This window comes from Gracilinanus agilis, chromosome 3, assembly GCF_016433145.1.
Source record: "Gracilinanus agilis isolate LMUSP501 chromosome 3, AgileGrace, whole genome shotgun sequence".
In the NCBI taxonomy this organism is placed as follows: Eukaryota; Metazoa; Chordata; class Mammalia; order Didelphimorphia; family Didelphidae; genus Gracilinanus; species Gracilinanus agilis.
Genome location: NC_058132.1, coordinates 501,088,267 through 501,107,908, shown reverse-complemented (window position 1 = coordinate 501,107,908; position 19,642 = coordinate 501,088,267). Strand labels below are relative to the sequence as shown.

General features: G+C 35.5%; 1 protein-coding gene across 1 annotated transcript in view; it reads right to left on the bottom strand.

Moving 5' to 3' along the window:
- Window positions 1–4,313: 4,313 nt before the first annotated feature.
- The window catches only part of LOC123239773 (sulfotransferase 1C4-like), a 29,794-nt gene continuing 14,465 nt past the window's right edge, over window positions 4,314–19,642 (bottom strand). The window contains exons 4-7 of the mRNA XM_044667067.1: window positions 18,621–18,747; window positions 15,191–15,285; window positions 10,990–11,164; window positions 4,314–4,426 (exon numbers count right to left, since the gene is read on the bottom strand). Of these exons, the coding sequence (XP_044523002.1) occupies window positions 4,314–4,426; window positions 10,990–11,164; window positions 15,191–15,285; window positions 18,621–18,747 (510 nt within the window). The remainder of the gene's footprint in view (window positions 4,427–10,989; window positions 11,165–15,190; window positions 15,286–18,620; window positions 18,748–19,642) is intronic.

The following is a 19,642-nucleotide window of genomic DNA, read 5'->3' as shown; positions in this document are numbered from 1 at the left end:
CATGTACTCTCACCCAATGACACAGGCCTTCAGACCATTCCATTAACAAGATATTCCACCATGGTTCTATGTATTTTCTCTGACTGTATCCCATTCCTAGAATACTCTTATTCCTCAACTATGCCTGCTAACTTTCTTTAAGTCTCATCTAAAATCTGACCTCTTACTAAAAGTCTTTCTCAATCCCTCTTAATTCTAATGCCTTCCCTTTGTTAATTTTCTATTTTTAATTAAATTAAATTAATTTAATAAATTAATTTATTTTTAATATAATTTTAAATAGAAATTTAATAGAAATTAAAAAGAAAAAGAAAAAATGGAATTTAATAGAAATATTTATTTTCTATTTTTCCTCTAGATAGCTTGCTTTCTCTATATTTGCTTGTATGTTTTCTCATCCATTAGACTATAAGCTGCTTGAGGGTAAGAGCTTATAATCTTTTGCTTCTTTTGGGGTCTCCAGTGCTTAGCAAAATGCCTGACATAAAAGGAACTTAATGTTTATTGATTGATATACTGGTAAAGTGGCTTGGAGATTTTATAATGTAAGGATTAGGAGGTAATATTTTATTTGGAAGGCAATGACTAGTTACTATACCATTTCTAAATATAGGATGTGATACCATTTGGAGGATTATTACTTTGGTAGTTATGTGAAGGATAGATTTAAGTAAGAATAGCCTGGAAATGGGCATTTATGGAAGGAAGTGTGATACTGTACAAAGGACACTGGGCTTTGACTCATGAGTCTGAAAATTTGGGTTTGAGTCCTGGCTTTGCCTGCTCCTAACTAAATAATCGTGGGCAAATAAACTTTTCTTTTCTGAGCTTTAGTTTCTTTACATGTAAAATGACTAGAGTTGTGGGGCAGGTAGGTGGCTCAGTGGATAGAGAGCCAGGCTTGGACATAGGAGGTCCTGGATTAAAATCTGACCTCAAATACTTCCTAGCTGTGTGATCTAAGCAACCTAAGTAACCTACTTAGGGTTAATCACTTAACCCTAAGCCTAGCCCTTACTACTCTTCTATTTTAGAATTAACACTGATTCTAAAACAGGAGGTAAATGTTAAAAAAAAATAAAATGACTAGAGCTTGACTAGCTTTTAGTAGGTCCCATTTAGGTGTAATATTTGCGATTCTTTATGACAGTTAAATAGGTAGGAAGAAATGAGAGACTGAGTTAAGGTGGTTGTAGTGGAAAAGAAGAAGAGCAGAAAGATGGAAAAGACATTGATTGTGGAAGTCAGTTTCATACTAGATATATAAAGAGAATTAAATAAATCACTATATCATCCTTCATTCTTCCTTTCCTAGTGACTCCTATTGGATACTCAGGTACCATATTTACATGGTATGTATGCCAAGAGATAGCCATGGTATAGTGAACAGAAATAAGACTTAAGAGCCAGTAGGACCTGGGTTCATTTTCTGCCTCGGATAGACTTGCTATGGAATGCTGGGCAAAGCATTTAACCTCTCAATGTTCTAGGCAGATTTCAAAGATCAAGTTGCAGAACAAGTTGCAGAGAGTTCTCCTATATCAATGAAACCACAGTTTCAATCCTTATCCCTATATATGTCTAAGTGAAGTGCATTCATTAGAGGGGTAGGAGGTGACAAGAATGCAGTGTGACTCAAACCCAGAAAGTATAAGATTGAACAAAAATATCTTTCCCTCCCATTTATTCAGGAAGTGCCAAGGAAGAAGTAAAATTTTAGTCACAATTTGAATGTTGAAAGGATTCCTTTGAGGGCTTGGGTGGAAAAAGAGCTCAAGGAATGTGATACAACTAGGAAAAAGGCAAAAAAAAAAAAGTTTCATTGGATGAAACTTTTACCTAAGGTAAAAAGAATGCATTTGTAGGGAAGAGGTGGGGTGAGAAAGGAGAGAAACAAGGGAAGAGAACTATTTGGGGTCAATTTATTGAAGGACAGTTTAATTTTAGACAACCCTGGGATTTTGGTTAGTATAGGTGTAACACGGATTTTTTTTTTGAGGGAAAACCATAAAAAAATTAGACATTAGGAAAGGCCCTGGAAGAATCTGACTGAATTTGACATCATTATCGATGATAGGTCAACAGGAATTATATATGGGCACCCTGTGCATTTTAGGTAAGAGCAATGGACATCAAGAAAATCTTAGTTCAAATCTAGTTTCAGACTAGTTGTATGACCTTGGAGAGGAAACTTAATCTATGTGTATTTTTCTAACAGTAAAAGAGAAATGACCATATATATGAATTATTTTATTGTTCTGTATTTGATAAATAGTAAATTGAATTTTTGGCTGTCATATTTCAGCTAAGTTACCTATGCCCTGTACAGAAAGGACTGAGTTCTCCTTCCTATAAATATTAAAAATGATAAAGGCTGGTATAAATATATATATTAGTAATTTAATTAAAGCCATGCTGATAGATAATTAGACCACGCACTTGTAAGCATTCAAAACTGCCGCTCCCATTTTGTTACCTCTCTCCTCCCCAGTCTGCTGGCCAAGAGGCCACTCCCTCCTAACCCAGGAGATTTTAAACCCTCTCTGCATCGACGTAGACCTCCCCATGTGCCCAAAAACCTGGAAACGGAAACCAGTTGGACTATGTTGGATCACGGGAAATGTAGTTTTGATACATTTCCCATGTCCATAGAAATATATACACTTTTAGATGGCATTTTCCAAATTTCACTTTTACATTCCTGATATATCAGAAACATCTGGAGAAGGAAAACTATATGGAGATTTTAGTTTTTAGCTCATTATGATTGGTAGCATATGGTAGCCCTCAAAGCTAATTCAGTTGTGGGCTTGGTTAAGAGAGGCATAGTTTCTAAGAAAATGGAGTTAGTTATCTTCAGTCCTAGTTGGTCAACATCTGGACTATTATGTACATTTTTAGACATACAATTTTAGTAATAACCTTGATAAGCTGGAGAGTATTCAAATAAATCAACCATAATGGTTAATAGCCATAAGTCCATGTTGTATGAAGATCCATTGAAGTAGATGGTGATATCTTACCTGGAGAGGGGTTATAATTCCTTTTTTTCCCCCTAATTTGTTGGAAGGTTGTCATGTAGAATGGGGAATAGATTGTTATTGGCCTCAGAAGGCAGAATTAGGAATGAGTGGCAAAAGTGAAGGTGTAATTTAGACTAGATATTAGTAAGAACTTTCTAATAAGTGATGTTAAGTGGAATGAACTGCCTCAAGAGGCTGAAGGTCTTTAAGTAGGAACTGAATAATTCTGTGCCAGGTAGTTTGTAGTGTGGAAAAGAATTCACTTTGGGGTACATATTAATTTTGAAACCATATTGCTGCTCAAGATCCTTCCAACTTCGAAATTCTGTGATTCTATGTTTTATTCCTCAAGTTAACTTTGGTGGAAAGTTAAATGAAATCAATATCCTTAAGAAAAAGATGAATTAGTCTATATATTTTTTGCAACATAGGGAACTAAGGAATCTCAAATTTCCAGTCTCCAAAATTTGGCAAATTTAATTTGGCAAAGTAATTCTGCTTTGAACCAGGAGAACATTGCACGCGGAGACAGAGACATTATGGCACAATTGAATGTAGTGGACTTTTCTACTAGCTGCAAAGCAACGATCCAGGACAATGCAGAGGAACTAATGAGAAAGAACCCTATCCACATCCAGAGAAAGAACTGTGGGGGACAGATACACAGAAGAAAAACACAGGATCGATCATGTAGGTCGATCAGTATGTGATTGGGGTTTTAATTAAATTAAAATTAAAATTAAATTAAAATATCACTCTACTGCAAATAAGAATAATAGGAAATAGGTTTTGAACAATGATACATGTATAGCCCAGTGGAATTGCTTGTCAGCTCCTGGTGTAGGGAAAATCCTGAATCATATAACCATTGAAAAATATTCTAAATAAATCTTGTGAGTCTATAGCTACAATATGTAATATATGGATTTTGTGGACTGTAAATTATGGTGGCATAATCAAATAGAAGAGCAAGATAAATACAAATGAATATATATCAACACAGATGCCAGACATATACTAAATTCATTTTATTATGAGTAGCATCATGGAAATGCAACTATATTAAATATATATGGAGAAAGGCATGAAAAAAATAGGATAGTTCCTGAGATAGAAGGAGCCAGTGGAGAAAAATTTAAAAAGAGTTTCAAAAAGTGAACCTAAAATTTTTCCTATTTTTCAGCCATTGTTGTGAGAATTTTTTATAGTTAGTGATAAATTGCTTTAACTTTAGAGTTTGGGTGAGTTCAGAATTCTTCCTCATTTTGCCTCAATCCCAGATTTTCCTTCTTAGTAGTCCATGGAGAAAGAGAGTGTAGTATCAGCCATTTTCGCCTTATAGATTTCATTAAATCTCTCATTCTGAGCTACTGTGAAATAATTTTTCCAATCTCCAACAGTGCCTAAAATACAACGATGGAATATTAGTAAGCATATTTAATAAAAAAATAGATGACACCAGATTCACATGCTATTGGAGATAACGCTACCTTGATATCAGGAAGACAAAGGTTCAAATCCTATCTCTAACACTAGGTGTGTGATGATGAACAGGTTTTGTAAACTCTCAGACTCAGTTTCCTTGTTTATAAAATAAGAATAATAAGAGTGAATCTATATATTGTGAAGATGGGATTAACTCTCTCCTGCCCGTTTTTAGATTTAATCAACAGAACTGTATACACTCCACCCCAATCTATTAAGTGGGGTGTATACATGTATATATACTAGCTGGTAGTGTCCTGAGCAAACTATCTTACATTTATTTAGTGCATTTTTTATTTACTTATATGTACACTGCCATACCAGAGGGTAAATTCCTTGAAGGCAGGGATAATTTTGTTTTTATCATTGGTTCCTCAGCATCTATCACAGTATAGGATTCCTATCATAGATTATAATATTAATCATACAGTAGGTGCTTAATAAATGCTTGCTGGTTGTTTGAATGGTTGAAAATAATCAAGTGTGGTGAACTGACAAAATTGTATATGGGATAAAAAACATCTTTGGGCACATAAAAACTAGCTCATAAGCTCTTCATTGGCTTCACTCTCACTGGTCAGTGTTATTGCTTCTCTCTAGTTTCATTACAGCCCATAATGTTAATATAAAAACACAAGATATCACTATTAACTACTAAATAGCTTTCATTAATACCAAGAGCCCAGCATACTAGGATTTAATTTGAAATATGATGATTGTATTGTAGGAGAGGGAAGGGAACAAAATTCATTAAGCACCTACTATGTGCCAGTCACTGTGCTAAGCATTTTATAAAAATTAATTCATTTGATCTTTATAAGAGCACTAGGAGGTATGTGTTTTATTATTCCCATTTTATACTTAAGGAAATGGAAGCACATGGAAGTTTAGTGACTTGCTCAGGGTCACATAGTCAATAAATAGCTAAATCTGGATTTGAACTCAGGTTTTCCTTACTCAAGGTTCTGCCACTTACTTGCCTCTATTTTAAAATTTAGTTCATTCAAAAGTTCAGAATCTTGTTTGAGGGATGTCAACATTTTTTTTCACAAGTAGAATTTTACCAGTTTTCCTATGGAAAATTCATGCAGAAAATTATTCTATGGATGTGTACATAACAAAGATGTTTTATTTTTCACTCAACATGAGTGATATGTTATGATAACAATTAATTAAAGCATGAGAAAAGCAGTCGAGTGGCACAGAAATACTACGATTTGATTTGGGAATAGCAAACTTATTACTGAGTAACTAAATATCTTAAGGAACGTAGTGAAAAGGACTTGTACTTTCTGGATCTGATTCCTTGTACATACAAAATATTTTAAAATAAAATTAGGCTGGTCTATCTGTGGGAGGTCTTTATGTTAGTTAGAGGAAAGGAAAGGATTATTTTTCTACCTAGTGGCTAATTAAGAATAATTTACTTCACACTCTATACTTTGCTTTTTGCTGTTATAACTCTCTCCCTATGTTGGTTCCTTGGGGAAGAAGAGGAAATGAACCATGAACTCTTTGTCTCGGATTAGCACTTATAAAATTTTTGAAGTTGTTGTTATTAAGTCATGTCTGACTCTTCATGACCTCATTTGTGGTTTTCTTGGCAAAGATACTGGAGTGGTTTGCCATTTCCTTCTCCAGCTCATTTTACAGATAAGGAAACTGAGGCAAACAGGATTAAGTGACTTGCCCAGAGTCACACAGTTATTAAATATCCAAGGCCAGATTTGAACTCATGAAAACGAGTCTTTCTGATTCCAAGCCCAGTGCTCTCTCAACTGTACCACCCAGCTATCCTATTTGAACCTTCCCCAAATAACATAGGCTGTACAAAGTGGCTGCATGGAAGGGACCTCAAAGGTCATTTGATCCAAACTTTTCATTTTACAAAAGAGGAAACAGAGGCATAGAGAGGAGAAATGAGGTGCCCAAGGTTACAGAATGTATCTAGAATAGGATAGGAAAAGCAGGTCTTCTGACTACAGACACAATGCTCTTTCCTTTGAACAATGCCACCTCCTCAGTGTTTAGACATAGAAAAACCGAAGGGCTCAAGAGTAGGGTATCTGAATTGTCCTGATGGGGAAGGGTGGAAAATAACAAAAATTCTGTAGCCATTTTCCTGTGATAAGGTGCCATTGATGAGGGTTTTTATACCTTCTGAGGGGAGTACATCAAGGAGGTCAATGGTGAGGCAGGAGAGGCTAGAAACAAGATGGGAGCAGAGAACTAGCAAGAGGGAAATGTGACCACAGAAGGAGTTATGGTTGCCACCCTTTTGAATGAACCAGAGGTGAGGAGAGGCGCCTCTGTTTTCTGAATTCCTCATCTGACTTAATTGTGACCCTTTGGTAGTCCCCGAGAAAGCTGATGAGAGACAAGCCCTTTTCTAAATTAAACACTGAGGATACTTGGGTGAGAGTTCCTTAATACAGGTACCTGAATGAGGTCAGTCAGGTAATTTCTGGGTTTGGGGCATACTTATACATAGGCTGTATTTGATGGATTTGAAAAAAGTTATAGGTGAATAGCCTATGTAATAGTCATTTTAATCTATTTTGAGTATATTTCCTTTTTAATTTTGGCACAGAAAATGTTATAAAATTAAGTCATATTTATTTGTAAGAGAATTAATTTTTGATCCTATATTTTATATTTGATTTTATTTTGTAAGTGATTGTTCTGTAACCATATTCTATATTCTGTGTAACAAACCTAAAGAATCTTCTCTATCTCTGAGTGAAGAAGCTTGTGTATGCAAAAGTTCAGTCTCCTTTCCGTATAAATAGAAATTTTGTACCTTTGAACTACATCTCCCAGCATCCCTTTACTCCTTCATCCCTACCTTGCATGCTTACGTTGTTTGTGTATAGTTGGTGTAACTATACCAACTATCTCTTTGAAGATAGACACCAAACAGCTATAAAATTTTGATCCAGGAATATCACTTACTAGGTCTATCTCCCAAAGAGATAATAAAAAAGGGGAAAGGACCTATTCATAGAAAAATATTTATAGCCTCTCTTTTCGTGGTGGCAAAGAACTGGAAATTAAGGGGTTGTCCATCAATTGGGGAATGGCTGAACAAATTGTGGTATGTGATGGTGATGGAATATTATTGTGCTATAAGGAATGATGAGCAGGATGATTTAAGAAAAAACTCAAGAGACCTATATGAACTGGTGCAGGATGAAATAAGCAGAACCATGAGAATATTGTACAGAGTGACAACAATATTGTATGATGATCAACTGTGAAAGGCAGCTACTCTCAGTAATACAAGGATCCAGGATGGTTCTGAAGGACTTATGACAAAGAATGCTATTTACTTCCAGAGAAAGAACTGTTGGGAGTCAGAATGTAGATCAAAGATTGATTTTTCACAGATCAATTTTTTCACATTAGTATATTTATGTATTATGGGGTTTTGGTTGTATATGATTATTCCCTTAAAACAATGACTAATATGGAATTATGTTTTACATGATAATACCTGTATAACCCAGATCAACTTGATTACCATCTCCAGGAAGGGGAAGGGAAGGGAAGGAAGAGAGGCAATTTGGATCTTATTTCAGAAAAACATATGTTGAAAATTATTACATATAATTGGGAAAACAAAATATATTTAATAAGATAAATACCTAAGATGTAAACTTTCTCACAACCACTGTTAATGAAAAACTTTGTTCCCAATATTTAAAAAGCTGGACTAACTGACCTTGTCCCATCTTTAGCAATTAAGGTGGACTTATCTAATCTCCAGGTACCAGTGAGTCTGTATCCCTGGACCCCTGTCTTTAACTTCAGGATACAGTTGGAACCCATAAAATTCACAAAAGCATTCCTTTAGAGATAAAGATTGTCTCTATTTCACGTGGGGGACTATCCTCATGTTCTTGGATGTACCCAATCATGATCTCTCATCTCTGTGATGCTGCCTGATAATATTCTTTGTTCTATGCTTATAAAAATGAGTTGCATCTTCAATTTGAGGTCATCTGTGCAGAGGCAGTGTCATTTGACCTCTTCTTTATTATCAGGTCACATGCTCCTCTTAATAAATTATATCTTGCTTGAAGAATTGCCTCAGTTTACTCCTTTGTTAAATTTTTCACATGACATGGTTCTAATATGCCATATTCCCATGATAAATGTTCATTGTTACACAATAGACTAGGGATGATAGATAGTGCAGTTTCCCATGTGAGTTGGAGCCAAGAATCTAATTGGATAAATTTATATTTACCCCTACTTTCCCTAGAATAATGCACTGAGCATCTACCACACAGAAAAGTGCCAGAACTGGGGAATAGAGGCAGTTCTATGTAAAACAGAACTTAGTACTCTCCCTAAGTACCCTATGACTGGTACTGGCTGAAGCATTCAACTGCTAGAGTGAACCTGACATATCCAGCACTTAATTAAGTGGCATAGTGAATAGAATGCCAGACCTGGGGTCAGGAGGACTCATTTTCCTGAGTTCAGATCTGCTTCAGATACTAGCTGTGTTACCCTGGGGAAGTCATTTAAAGCTGTTTCCCTCAGTTTCCTCATCTGTAAAATGAGCAAGAGAAGGAAATAGCAAAGCACTACAGTATATTTGCCAAGAAAAAGTACAAATGGGGTCATGAAGAGTGGAACATGACTACAACAACTGAACAACAACTGAAATGTTGAGTAATTGGCCACTCTAGTGGCTAAACTCCATTCAACTCTTTGTAATTTTTTATTTATAAATTATATAATTTATTAATAAATGTTTTAATGTTCAGTGTTTTAATATTAATAAGAAATGTTTTAATCCACCCTTCTGAGATTTATTTCTAATATTGTATCTTTTTGATTTCTAAGTAATCATTTCAAATTGAGGTTTGGTGTCTTTCCTCTTCCTTTGTCCTGACATGCTCTTACATTCCCTGCCTCAGAGCATCTTCTAAACTGAAGAGACTGAAGTGAAGTTTGTGAGTTCCATCTTGCCCAGAAAACAAAAACTAGTTCAAACCGAGTATGCCTGTGGGCAGCAGGGCAATATCCTTGGATTCCCCCCTTTGAAGTGAATTGGAGTGAATGGGACAATGTCACTCTTAACTAGCCATAACTTGATTTCTTCTTCTAGACAATGGAATCCTAGGATTGGGCATGTGATCTTCCATTCTCATGAAATAAATGAGGGAGAGACTGCAAAAAAACCATTTATTCCGCTTCCTTGTTAGGAATTCACCAATTGGAGATGTTTAGGGATAGATAAATAATGAGCTTCCAAAATTGTATTTGATGACTCAAGATACTGAATGTCTGTTTTTTATCACTGAGATTACTGATCGATTAATTTATTGATTATTGCTAGCCTGATCAATAAATGGATTTTTTAAAACTTGAACCCAGTCTCTTAGAATTCTTAATCATCTTACTTTCCTGAGTTGAAAAAGAAGTATCTATCCTAAGTTCAGGATCCTCATTTATCCCATTAGATAGTATTCACAGATGCATTATTAAGCATCCTTTTTTTTCAATGTCCTACATGACTGATAATTCTAGTGTAATGTTTTCATGGAAGGAAAGCCATATTTTATACATACCATCTCTATCTAGATTGAAAGACAGAAAAGTGATTATGAATTAATATTGGTATTTAAAATATTGAGTACTCTAATGGGATAGATAGTTGGTCTCAAGAGAAAGAGACCTGAGTTCAAGTCCTTCTTGTGACACATACTGGCTGTGAGATGTAGGGTACTCTAAACAACTCTCTGAGACTCTGAGAAAGTGGTGAATTACATTGCTGGAGGGGATTCTTTCAGCGGATAGTTTTCTGTCAATGAAATTGCCAGTGTAGCACTTAGTACAGTTCTTTGCACATAGCATTTACTATCGATGGCACAGTGGATAGAGCTCTGGGGCTAGAGTTAGGAAGACCTAAGTTCAAATCTTAGGTGTGATCCTGGCTGTCACTTAACCCGTTTGCCTCATTTTCTCATTTGTAAAATGGGTATAATAATAGCACCTACCTCCCAGGGTTGTTGTGAGAATTAAATGAGATAATAAAGTGTTTAGCCTTGTGCCTCACACTTAGTAAATGCCATAAACATGTTCATTATTATTATTATTATTATTATTATTATTATTATTATTATTATTATTATTATGGCAGCTAGGAGACACAGTGGATAGAGTGCCAGCCTTGGAGTCAGGAGGACCTAAGTTCAAATCCAGCCTCAGACATTTATTAACTATGTGGCTATGGGCCAGTAAATGCAAACTATTTGCCTTAGTTTCCTCATCTGTAAAATGAGCTGGAGAAGGAAATGGAAAACCACTTCATTAGCTTTGTCAAGAGGACGCCAAATGGGGTCATGAAATGTCATACATAACTAATCAACTAAACAAATTCTTTGTGTTTATTCCCTTCCCCATCCCAACTTAAAGCATTGACACTAATGAAGAAACAGTTTTCTTAGTGAAAGAACATATACATTACCTTTCCTCATGAATGGGGAAACATTATGATTCATTTCTGGAACAAATGTGTAGTTTGCCATGGGATTCTTCTTCATTACATTAAATGAAGTGTAATGGACAATTTTGGCTAAAATATTTTCATCCAGGTTCTTCCCCAGGAACTGCATCACCTTCTCAATTTCGTGTTTGGGGTTCTGCAGGGAGAGTGGAAGGAGAAACGAGAACTAGTAAATTCTATGTCAATATTGAGTGTCCTTGTGGGCACAACAGCAGAGCAGTTAGCATGGGGATTGTGACGCAATCTGTTTACAAACCTGTGGGCTCTACTTAGATGTTTTTCAGAAGATGTAAGTCGATTCTGAGGGCAGCTGAGATTTGTAAGAGGAAATTCTATTGAAAAAGTCCCAGGTAATGCCAATCCCATCGGTGGCAAGATTCTGATTCTCAGTTAGTGCTTAATTTGTAAACTCTACAATTTTATTTAGACTTAGATCCTATTTCAAGTGGCTTATTAGTACTAAAGGAAGGGGTTCATATTACTGACATATAGTTAAAAGGCTTCTATTTGATGGACAATCTTGTTTTTTCTGTGTTGAAAAGAAGAAGCAATCCTTAAGATTTTAAAGCAGAGACGTTTGTTTGGACTTTTCAGAGGTACCAATTAGGTGGCAAAGTAGATAGAATGCTAATTGGAATAATAATAATAATGATGATAATAAACATTTATATAGTACAATGTTCTAGGCTCTATGCTTAGTGCATTCCAATTATTATTACATATGATTCTCACAACCACTTCTGGAGGTAGGTGCTATTATTATTTTCATTTTACAGATGAGGAAACTGAGGCAAATAGAGATTAAATGACTTGCTCACAATCAAACAGTAAGTATGCACCTGAGTTTGGACTAGAAGTCAGGTCTTCCTGACTCTAGTTTTGGTGCTCTATCCATTTCATCACCTATGTTTAAATTCAGTCCAAGAAATAGCAATAACTGTGCAATCCTGAACAAGTCACTTAGCCTCTGTCTGCCTCAGTTGCCTCATCTGCAAAATGAGGATCATAATAGCACTTATCTAATTGTGAGGATCAATCATGATAATATTTGTAATGTGCTTTGCAAACCTTGTTCAGTTATTTTAGTGGTGTCTCACTCTTTGTGCCCTCATTTGGGGTTTTCTTGGCAAAGATACTGGAGTGGTTTGCCATTTTCTTGTCCAGTTCATTTTACAGATGAGGAAACTGAGTCAAAGAGGGTTAAGTAATTTTTCTGGCATCACATAGCTAGGAAATCTGCCTGAGGTTGGATGTGAATTGAAGCAGATATGTTTTCCTGACTTCAGGACTAATGCTTTATCTATTGCATGACCTAGCTGCTTTAAAAGCTAACAAGAATACCAGCTAAATAATAATAATAATAATAATAATAATAATAATAACAACAACAACAATAATAATAGCAGCTTGTATTCTTGTTAGCTTTTAAAGCGGCTAGGTCATTAACAATAAGAATAAGAATAATAACAATAATAATCCCTTACTCCATTCCAGGCTTTACCTAATTTCCATTACCCTAAGGTAGCTAACCCTGTCTGTCCTATAGATCCAGGGTTAGCCATGCTTAGGAAGCCTTGGGATTCCCATGAATCTTAAGGTATCCTTGGCACTGGTACCTTTGGGCTGCCTCCTGACCTGCTTCCCATCTTTGGATTAATTTTAGTTACCTATTACTATTCTTTATTCTACAATGTAGGCAGACATGGGCTATAAAAACAACACTGAATCCCTGCCTGTTATTGGTTATCCATATTAGCTCATGAGTTACATTTCAGACCTAATAGCCTCCTGTGAATTTTCTGAGAACAGTTTATTGTAGGATTTAGTGATCTCAGCAGCATTTCCTCTTGGAGATCAGCTTCCTTATTCTTGGTATTGTAAGGCCTTTAATTTTTGCCCCAAAGGTTAAGGCACTTCCTAATGAATGAGTCTAGGGTGTGAAGCTTTATGGGGTTTTTTATTGAGATTCCTGTGTTCTTGGGAGAGAGAGAGAGAGCTTCATTGTGGATTAGGTGAGTGGAATGCCTGGGAATGAAAGGTGGCTTGCAAAGAAATTACTGCCAAGATTTCCCTTGGAGATAATATAATTTTGATTCCCTATACTCATTTACTAATAGGAAGGTTAATATCAGAATGCAGCCTTTTGATCAATAGAAGGAAGCACAGCCCTCCAATGAGAATGTTATAAAGTTATTTGGAGATGAAGGCAGCAGGAGCTGGGGACAGAGACAAGAAGGGAGGAAAGGAAAGAGGAAAGAGGAAAACTAAGGAGATAATAATGGAGAACAATGATTTAGGATATGGACAATTACTACATCATTCAAAAGTTACAGCAAAAGGTCACAGAAAAGGGTTTAAAGAGTCAAAAAAATTAGAACTAATCTAAACATGAAAGAAGACAGAGATGCTCATAAACCTCCAAACAGGAGACATGAAAATGCTGTGTTAGTTTACATGGACTGAGTTGAGAGTTCATAGGAAAGAACCAAGTAAATTTTCTCTCCCTAGAAGATATATAATGAAAGTAGTGGCAAAGGGGTAACTGTAGGCTACTTTGTTGTGAGTCACTAGTAACAATAAAGGCTCTTAAAAGGTTCAGAAATGTGGGTTTTTAGAACTTTTTTGTTTCTAGTTTTTGCTGTCCCTCTTTGAAGAAATCTTTTGTGGGTGCTAATTGACATGTAGACAACTAAAAATTTTTAGCAAGATACTGATTCAAAGCAATGCAAGCCGCTTTGAATATATGTCTAATTTATACTGATCTGTTTTTGGATAAGTTTTTTCACCTCAGAGCATCAGTTTCCTTATATGTAAAATGAGGAGATTTAGATTAGATCAGTGATGGGCAACTGATCTTGAACTGAGCTTGGTGTGTCAAAATTTGCCAAAAAACCAAGAATAACTTGGATGGTGTGTCACTTTGAGAAAAAGCCCATAATTTCATGATATTTATAGTTTAAGTAATAAAAATGTATAATTGTAATATATAACTATTTAAGACACCAAAATAGGTAAATTAATATAGGTAGAATAGGTCATCTATAGAGCACAGTGTCTATACTACACTATAGCAAATGTTTCATCCTCAGCCTATGGCCCCATACGTCTCTGTATGTGGCTGCATGCAGCCATGTGCCATCGAAATAGCTATGCATGTCAGTGCTGACACGTATGTCATAGGTTTGTCATCACCGGATTAGATCTTGGTTTTCAAAGTGTATCTGTGGACCCTTAGAGGTTCTCAAAACCCTATTAGGGGATTTGTGAGGCCAAAATTATTTTTATAATAATACTAAGATATTACTGACCTATGAAAATATTCTTCCCTTTTCCCATTACCTATCTGTGTGATGCCAGATTTTCTCCAACCAAATGTCAACCAAAACAACATATCATGACAGACTGAATGCAGAAACGACTATGAGAATCTAGCTGCTTTCTATTAACTGGACATTACTTTGATTTGAAAAGGTATGTAAAAGAATGCCATCCTTTTCACTACTTTTTTTGGTTTGGAAAATATTGTTTTTTTAAAAAGAAAACCATCTTATTTAAGTTAATGTGTAATGGTTTTGTTATTTTCAAATGCTTAAATTTCTTAAAATGTATCATTTATAATGTCTAAAATGTTGAATAACAGTAGATACTACTCATATTAAATAAAAAAGTTCTTTGAGGTCTTCAATAATTTTTAAGAATGTAAGGAGAGGGGCAACAAGGTGGCTTAGTAGACAGAGAGCCAGTTCTGGAGTCAGGTGGTCCTGAGTTCAAATCGGGCCTCAGACACTTCTTCGCCATGTGACCAAAGGCAAGTCACAACACTAATTTCCTAACTTTTACCATATTTCTGTCTTAGAACCAATACTTCGTATTGATTCCAAGATGGAAGGTAAAGGTTTGAAAAAAAAAAGAATGCAAAGAAAGAGTGCAACTCACCTATAACTTAGATAAATGTAAAAAATTTACTAAGGCTTAGAAAGGTTTCTTGACTTGTCCTTAATCATACATTTAAAATCAGAGGCAAGATTTGAACTCAGGCTTTCCTGACTCCAAGACCAGCACTCTATCCATTGTAATATGTTGCATCTTAGTCTTCTTCATAACTTTCATAAAATTAAAAGCTAGGTAAGATAGCTTTATGATAAAAATCACAATTATTTACTTTCTTAATGTCTTCGTAGAAGAGGTAGAGAATGGGATAAACATCTTTTGCTTCCCACCATCCTTTAACATGGCTAAACCAGGAGCCCCACAGACCTGAAAGAGAAGAACATGGTTGTCTTGATCACAAGAGTCAAAGACTGAATATCCCCTACTACTTTCTGGGACAAAAGGTAAAAGAGTGCTTGGTGTAAGCAGACATAGTACAAAATCTGTTCCTGCCTCATCTGGGTACTGTCTTGTTTCAGCCTCCCTGTAATGGTCTTCTGAAGACTTGCCATTTGGCTTTGGGGACTCAGACTTTCTCATTTCAACATTGACCTTAATTCTGACCATCTTGTTGCTTTTTCCTTCTTTTTTCTTGCATCCCACTTCTGCTTCTGCTGTTTAATGTCCATCTAACTCCTACCACCTGGCAACTTTGATGGTTAAACTTTGCCTGTCTGACGTCAACTTACTGGGCTTGAAATTTGAAATATCTACATTGAGATAGAGTTGAGTCTAGATCAGGGGTCGGCAACCTTTTTGACCGTGAGAACCATAAACGCCACATTTTTTAAAATGTAATTTTGTGAGAGTCTTACAGTGCTCACAGTGCAAGCTCTTGTAACAGCATCTGAAAAAAAAATGACACTATGGCTTCTGCAAAAAGAGCCAGATATGGCTCGAGAGCCATACGGTGCCAACCCCTGGTCTAGAGCTTTAGCTGTAGAGCAAAAGATGTTTCATTTTGATCTCATCTCTTATTTCAGAGCATCTCACTATTTTCATGGAAGTACCCTGTGTTTGGTACAGATAATATGACTCCCCTATTAAAATGTCTGTTTTGTATCCTAGAGGGTCATTTTTTGTTCTGTCATATTAGAGAACAATACAATAGTGTTGTTCACACTAAGATATTAATGACCTCATCCCAGAGGAATTTGTATTTCAATGAGGGGGAAAACTAATGGGTCAGTCCACTTGCCTTCTCTCTGAGATTACCTTTAATTTGCCCTTCCTATATTTTGTAGGCACATAATTGTGTGCACGTTGTCTCCTCCTTTAGAATACAAGCACCATGAGGACAGAAATTGAGTTTTTGATTTTCTCTGTAGCTCCAGCATTTAGCAAAGTGCCTGTCATATAGCAAGTATTTAATAAAGGCTTGTTGGCTGGCTATAATGATTAGTGAGTCCTATGCCATCCCAAGGAGTGGGATGTTTTTGACCATGGGGACTCTGGCCACATCTCATAAATCACAATATGGAGGTGGTTACCTATTTCACCCAAATACAAGTTGGTCTTACATAACTGATATTTTTAACTCATTATGTCCAATAAAAATATATTTTTTGGGGTTGATACTGCTTGGTCACCAGCTTTCTGACCCTCTTCAAGGAAGTCATGGCAGTTCTAAAGGCATGGATGTGACTTAGGAAAGAACCAGGAAGTTCATCTTCTTCAAGACCTCAATGGATGGGTCTCTTCAATCTAAACAATCCCTTTAAAAAGGCACCTGGCAATTAACCTGTCCATCCCTGGACATACTTTTGTCTACGTCCTATAAACATGATACTAGGTGGTCTACTCAATGTACTGAGTAAAGGGGGTCTTTCCTTTCTATCTCTTTACATTTGATTATGGATCAATGAAGTATGTGGGCTGTTCATTAGTTTACCATTTCTCTTGTTGTGGATGGATCCACTTTATTTTTTTTTCTGGTCATACATTTTTCTCACGAACACCTCCTATGCAATTACTTATTTCCAGTGTTTTGTAGCCTGTAACCTATCATGTGTTCTTTCCCCCCCCCCCATTTGCAAATTGTAAAATTTACAAAATTTGTAAAAAGTTTCAAACCCTAAACCTCTGAAGAAATGCTAGCAATTATTATCCTTATTATAATTCTATTCTGATGGGTGAGTTTGTGGGTTGTCTATTTAAGTGCATATCATATACTGGACTTTGGACATTCTCTATCCTCTATCCTATGCCAGTGAGGATTATTAGGCTAATCTTTTGAATTATTAGGAATCATATTTCAGAGGCCCTGAATTATTCTAGAACTTGATGATAAACCGAAGGGAGAGAACATGGTGTAAGATTTTCAATTTGTAATATTAGTAATCAATAGCATTTATATAGGTCTTTAAAGTTTGCAAAACAACTTTTCAAATCTTATCTCATTTTATCCATGCAATGTCCCTGAGAGGTAGGTGCTATTATTTTTCCCATTTTATAGATGAGAAAACTGAGGCAGATAGGTTAAGTGACTTGCTCAGGAACATATAGCTAGCCCATTGTCTGAGACTGGACTAAAGTGAGGTCTTTCTGACTCCAGGACTAGTACTTAATCCATCCTGCCACAGAATTGTATTGGAATTGAACCCATGAGTGGAAACTTAGAATAGATAATAATCTTCTTTTGACTCATTTAGGAAACCTCACTCCAAATCTATTATGCCCTAAGATGTCCTTCCTCATATATGTTCACCTTGGTCACCTATTCAGGTTTTCTATAGTCAGAGTGATTTAATTAGCTTTACTGTTGTCACTAGCAGAAAGAAATTAAAATTTAAACTGTCATTAAATAGAGTATAGAGATGTTTTCTATCCCAGATGTATTGTATGAAAAACATTTTTATAATGCTAGGACATATTCATTATTATAGCAAAAGAAAAATAGGTAAGGATGGAGGAATGTTTCTATTCTTTATGCATGTGAGGGGCATCATTTTAGCAAATTCATTGATATCTGTCTTAGAGAAACGAAGTTTAAATACAGCTAAATGTGAAGTGGCAACATATATTAGTAGACTCAATATGAAAGCAAGAAAAAAGGTGTTCAGGTATGATTTTTGTATCTGAAAAGTAAAAAAATTAAATTCTAATGTGGCATTTCATTTTATTTGTTACACAAAGCTACAAATTTGATCTTATAATGCAGACAAAATTTGTCCTACATAACAGGTCACACTAGTTGTATTGACTAAATGATGGATTATCTTAAAAGTATTAAAATTACACATCTGGAAAAGTTAAAACAACTCAAATCATTGGTTAGTTGCAGACAAGAAAAAATGGATATAGCCAATGGTGCTGTGACAGCACAGTTGCATATTAAAAATTAATACCAACTGGAAAGTTGCTGATTTTAAATTAAGTATTGGCTTTTGCCACTGTCACATTTGTTTATACTAACTGATGTTGCTGGTTAAATACTTTCTTGTAGAGAAAACGAAAATGCCCCTCAAATTGCATCACGCATATACACATCCTTTTATTAAGAACCTAATGCCTTGGTGCTCCCATTGGTTGAGGTCCTGATCCCATCCTCTAGCAAGTTGCAGCATTCAGGTATGTTCACTTCAATGTAGGACTTCCTTTAAAACAGAAGTGTTGTTCCTGTGACCCAGGTGGAGAAATTGCTTTTGCTATACCTCACTTACCCTTCCCTGTCAAGAATGTTTCAAAATACTCTTCCCAAGTTCCTGGATCTGGAAGTGCTTTATTCATCCTTTGGAAATGGAAAAAAGACACCAGGTTATCCTTGGCATTTCTTGCCACGTAGATGATCTGGAGTAGGGAGAAGAAAGGAGAAAAAGAAAATGTAAGAGAGAAAGATAAGCCCAAAGTATTGCATTTAGCATTTTAACAACTGACTCTCTAGTTCTGAGTTTATTATGAGTTTAATTTGTATTAGCTATGTTTTCTACCACTTTATTGAGCCCGGACAATGTATAAAGTGATAAATCAAACCTCAGTTGTAGCTGTTGCTGATTTTTGAGGTACAAATGTCCACACTAAAAATTTAACAATCTTTTCTCATGAGTGGGTAAAATGAGGGATGCTATTTTTAATGTGCACTAGACAAGCAGGAAAAATTAGAAAAGGTCTCTGAAAACCTTAAAATTCCTTTGTAAATTATAAATTCAGTATCTCAACTTAGGTTTATTTGTTCAGCAATATCCATGGTTTGTCAAAATCAAATTTAAAGCTATTTATAGAATGCAGTCAATTGTGCTACAGACTATTTCTTGTATGTATTTTTTCTCATAAAAAAGCAGATAACTGACATAATTTCTAGGACATGAACTTGTTCATCAATGTTTTTACTTTAGGATTTGCTACAAATATTTAAATTTCCTAACTTTTATTTCTTTGAATCACAGGGCTAGAAGAATCTGAAAAGTGATATAATTTAACTCCCTGTGCCTAAATAGAACATCCTCCCCACAGAAAAATAATTGTTACCCTGACTTTGTAATGTCCAGAGACTCTTCATTAACTCTGACTTATGTTCCTTAGAATTGAATGTTTCAAATATCAAACTCAAATGCTATTTTTAAAACTTGTAACTTTTTTAGTGAAATAATTGATATTGCTATTTGAATATTAATATTTAGTTCTTGCTTTGCCTTCTTTGTTAATAAACCTGGGTTGGTTAATCAAAAAAAAAAAAAAAAGCTCT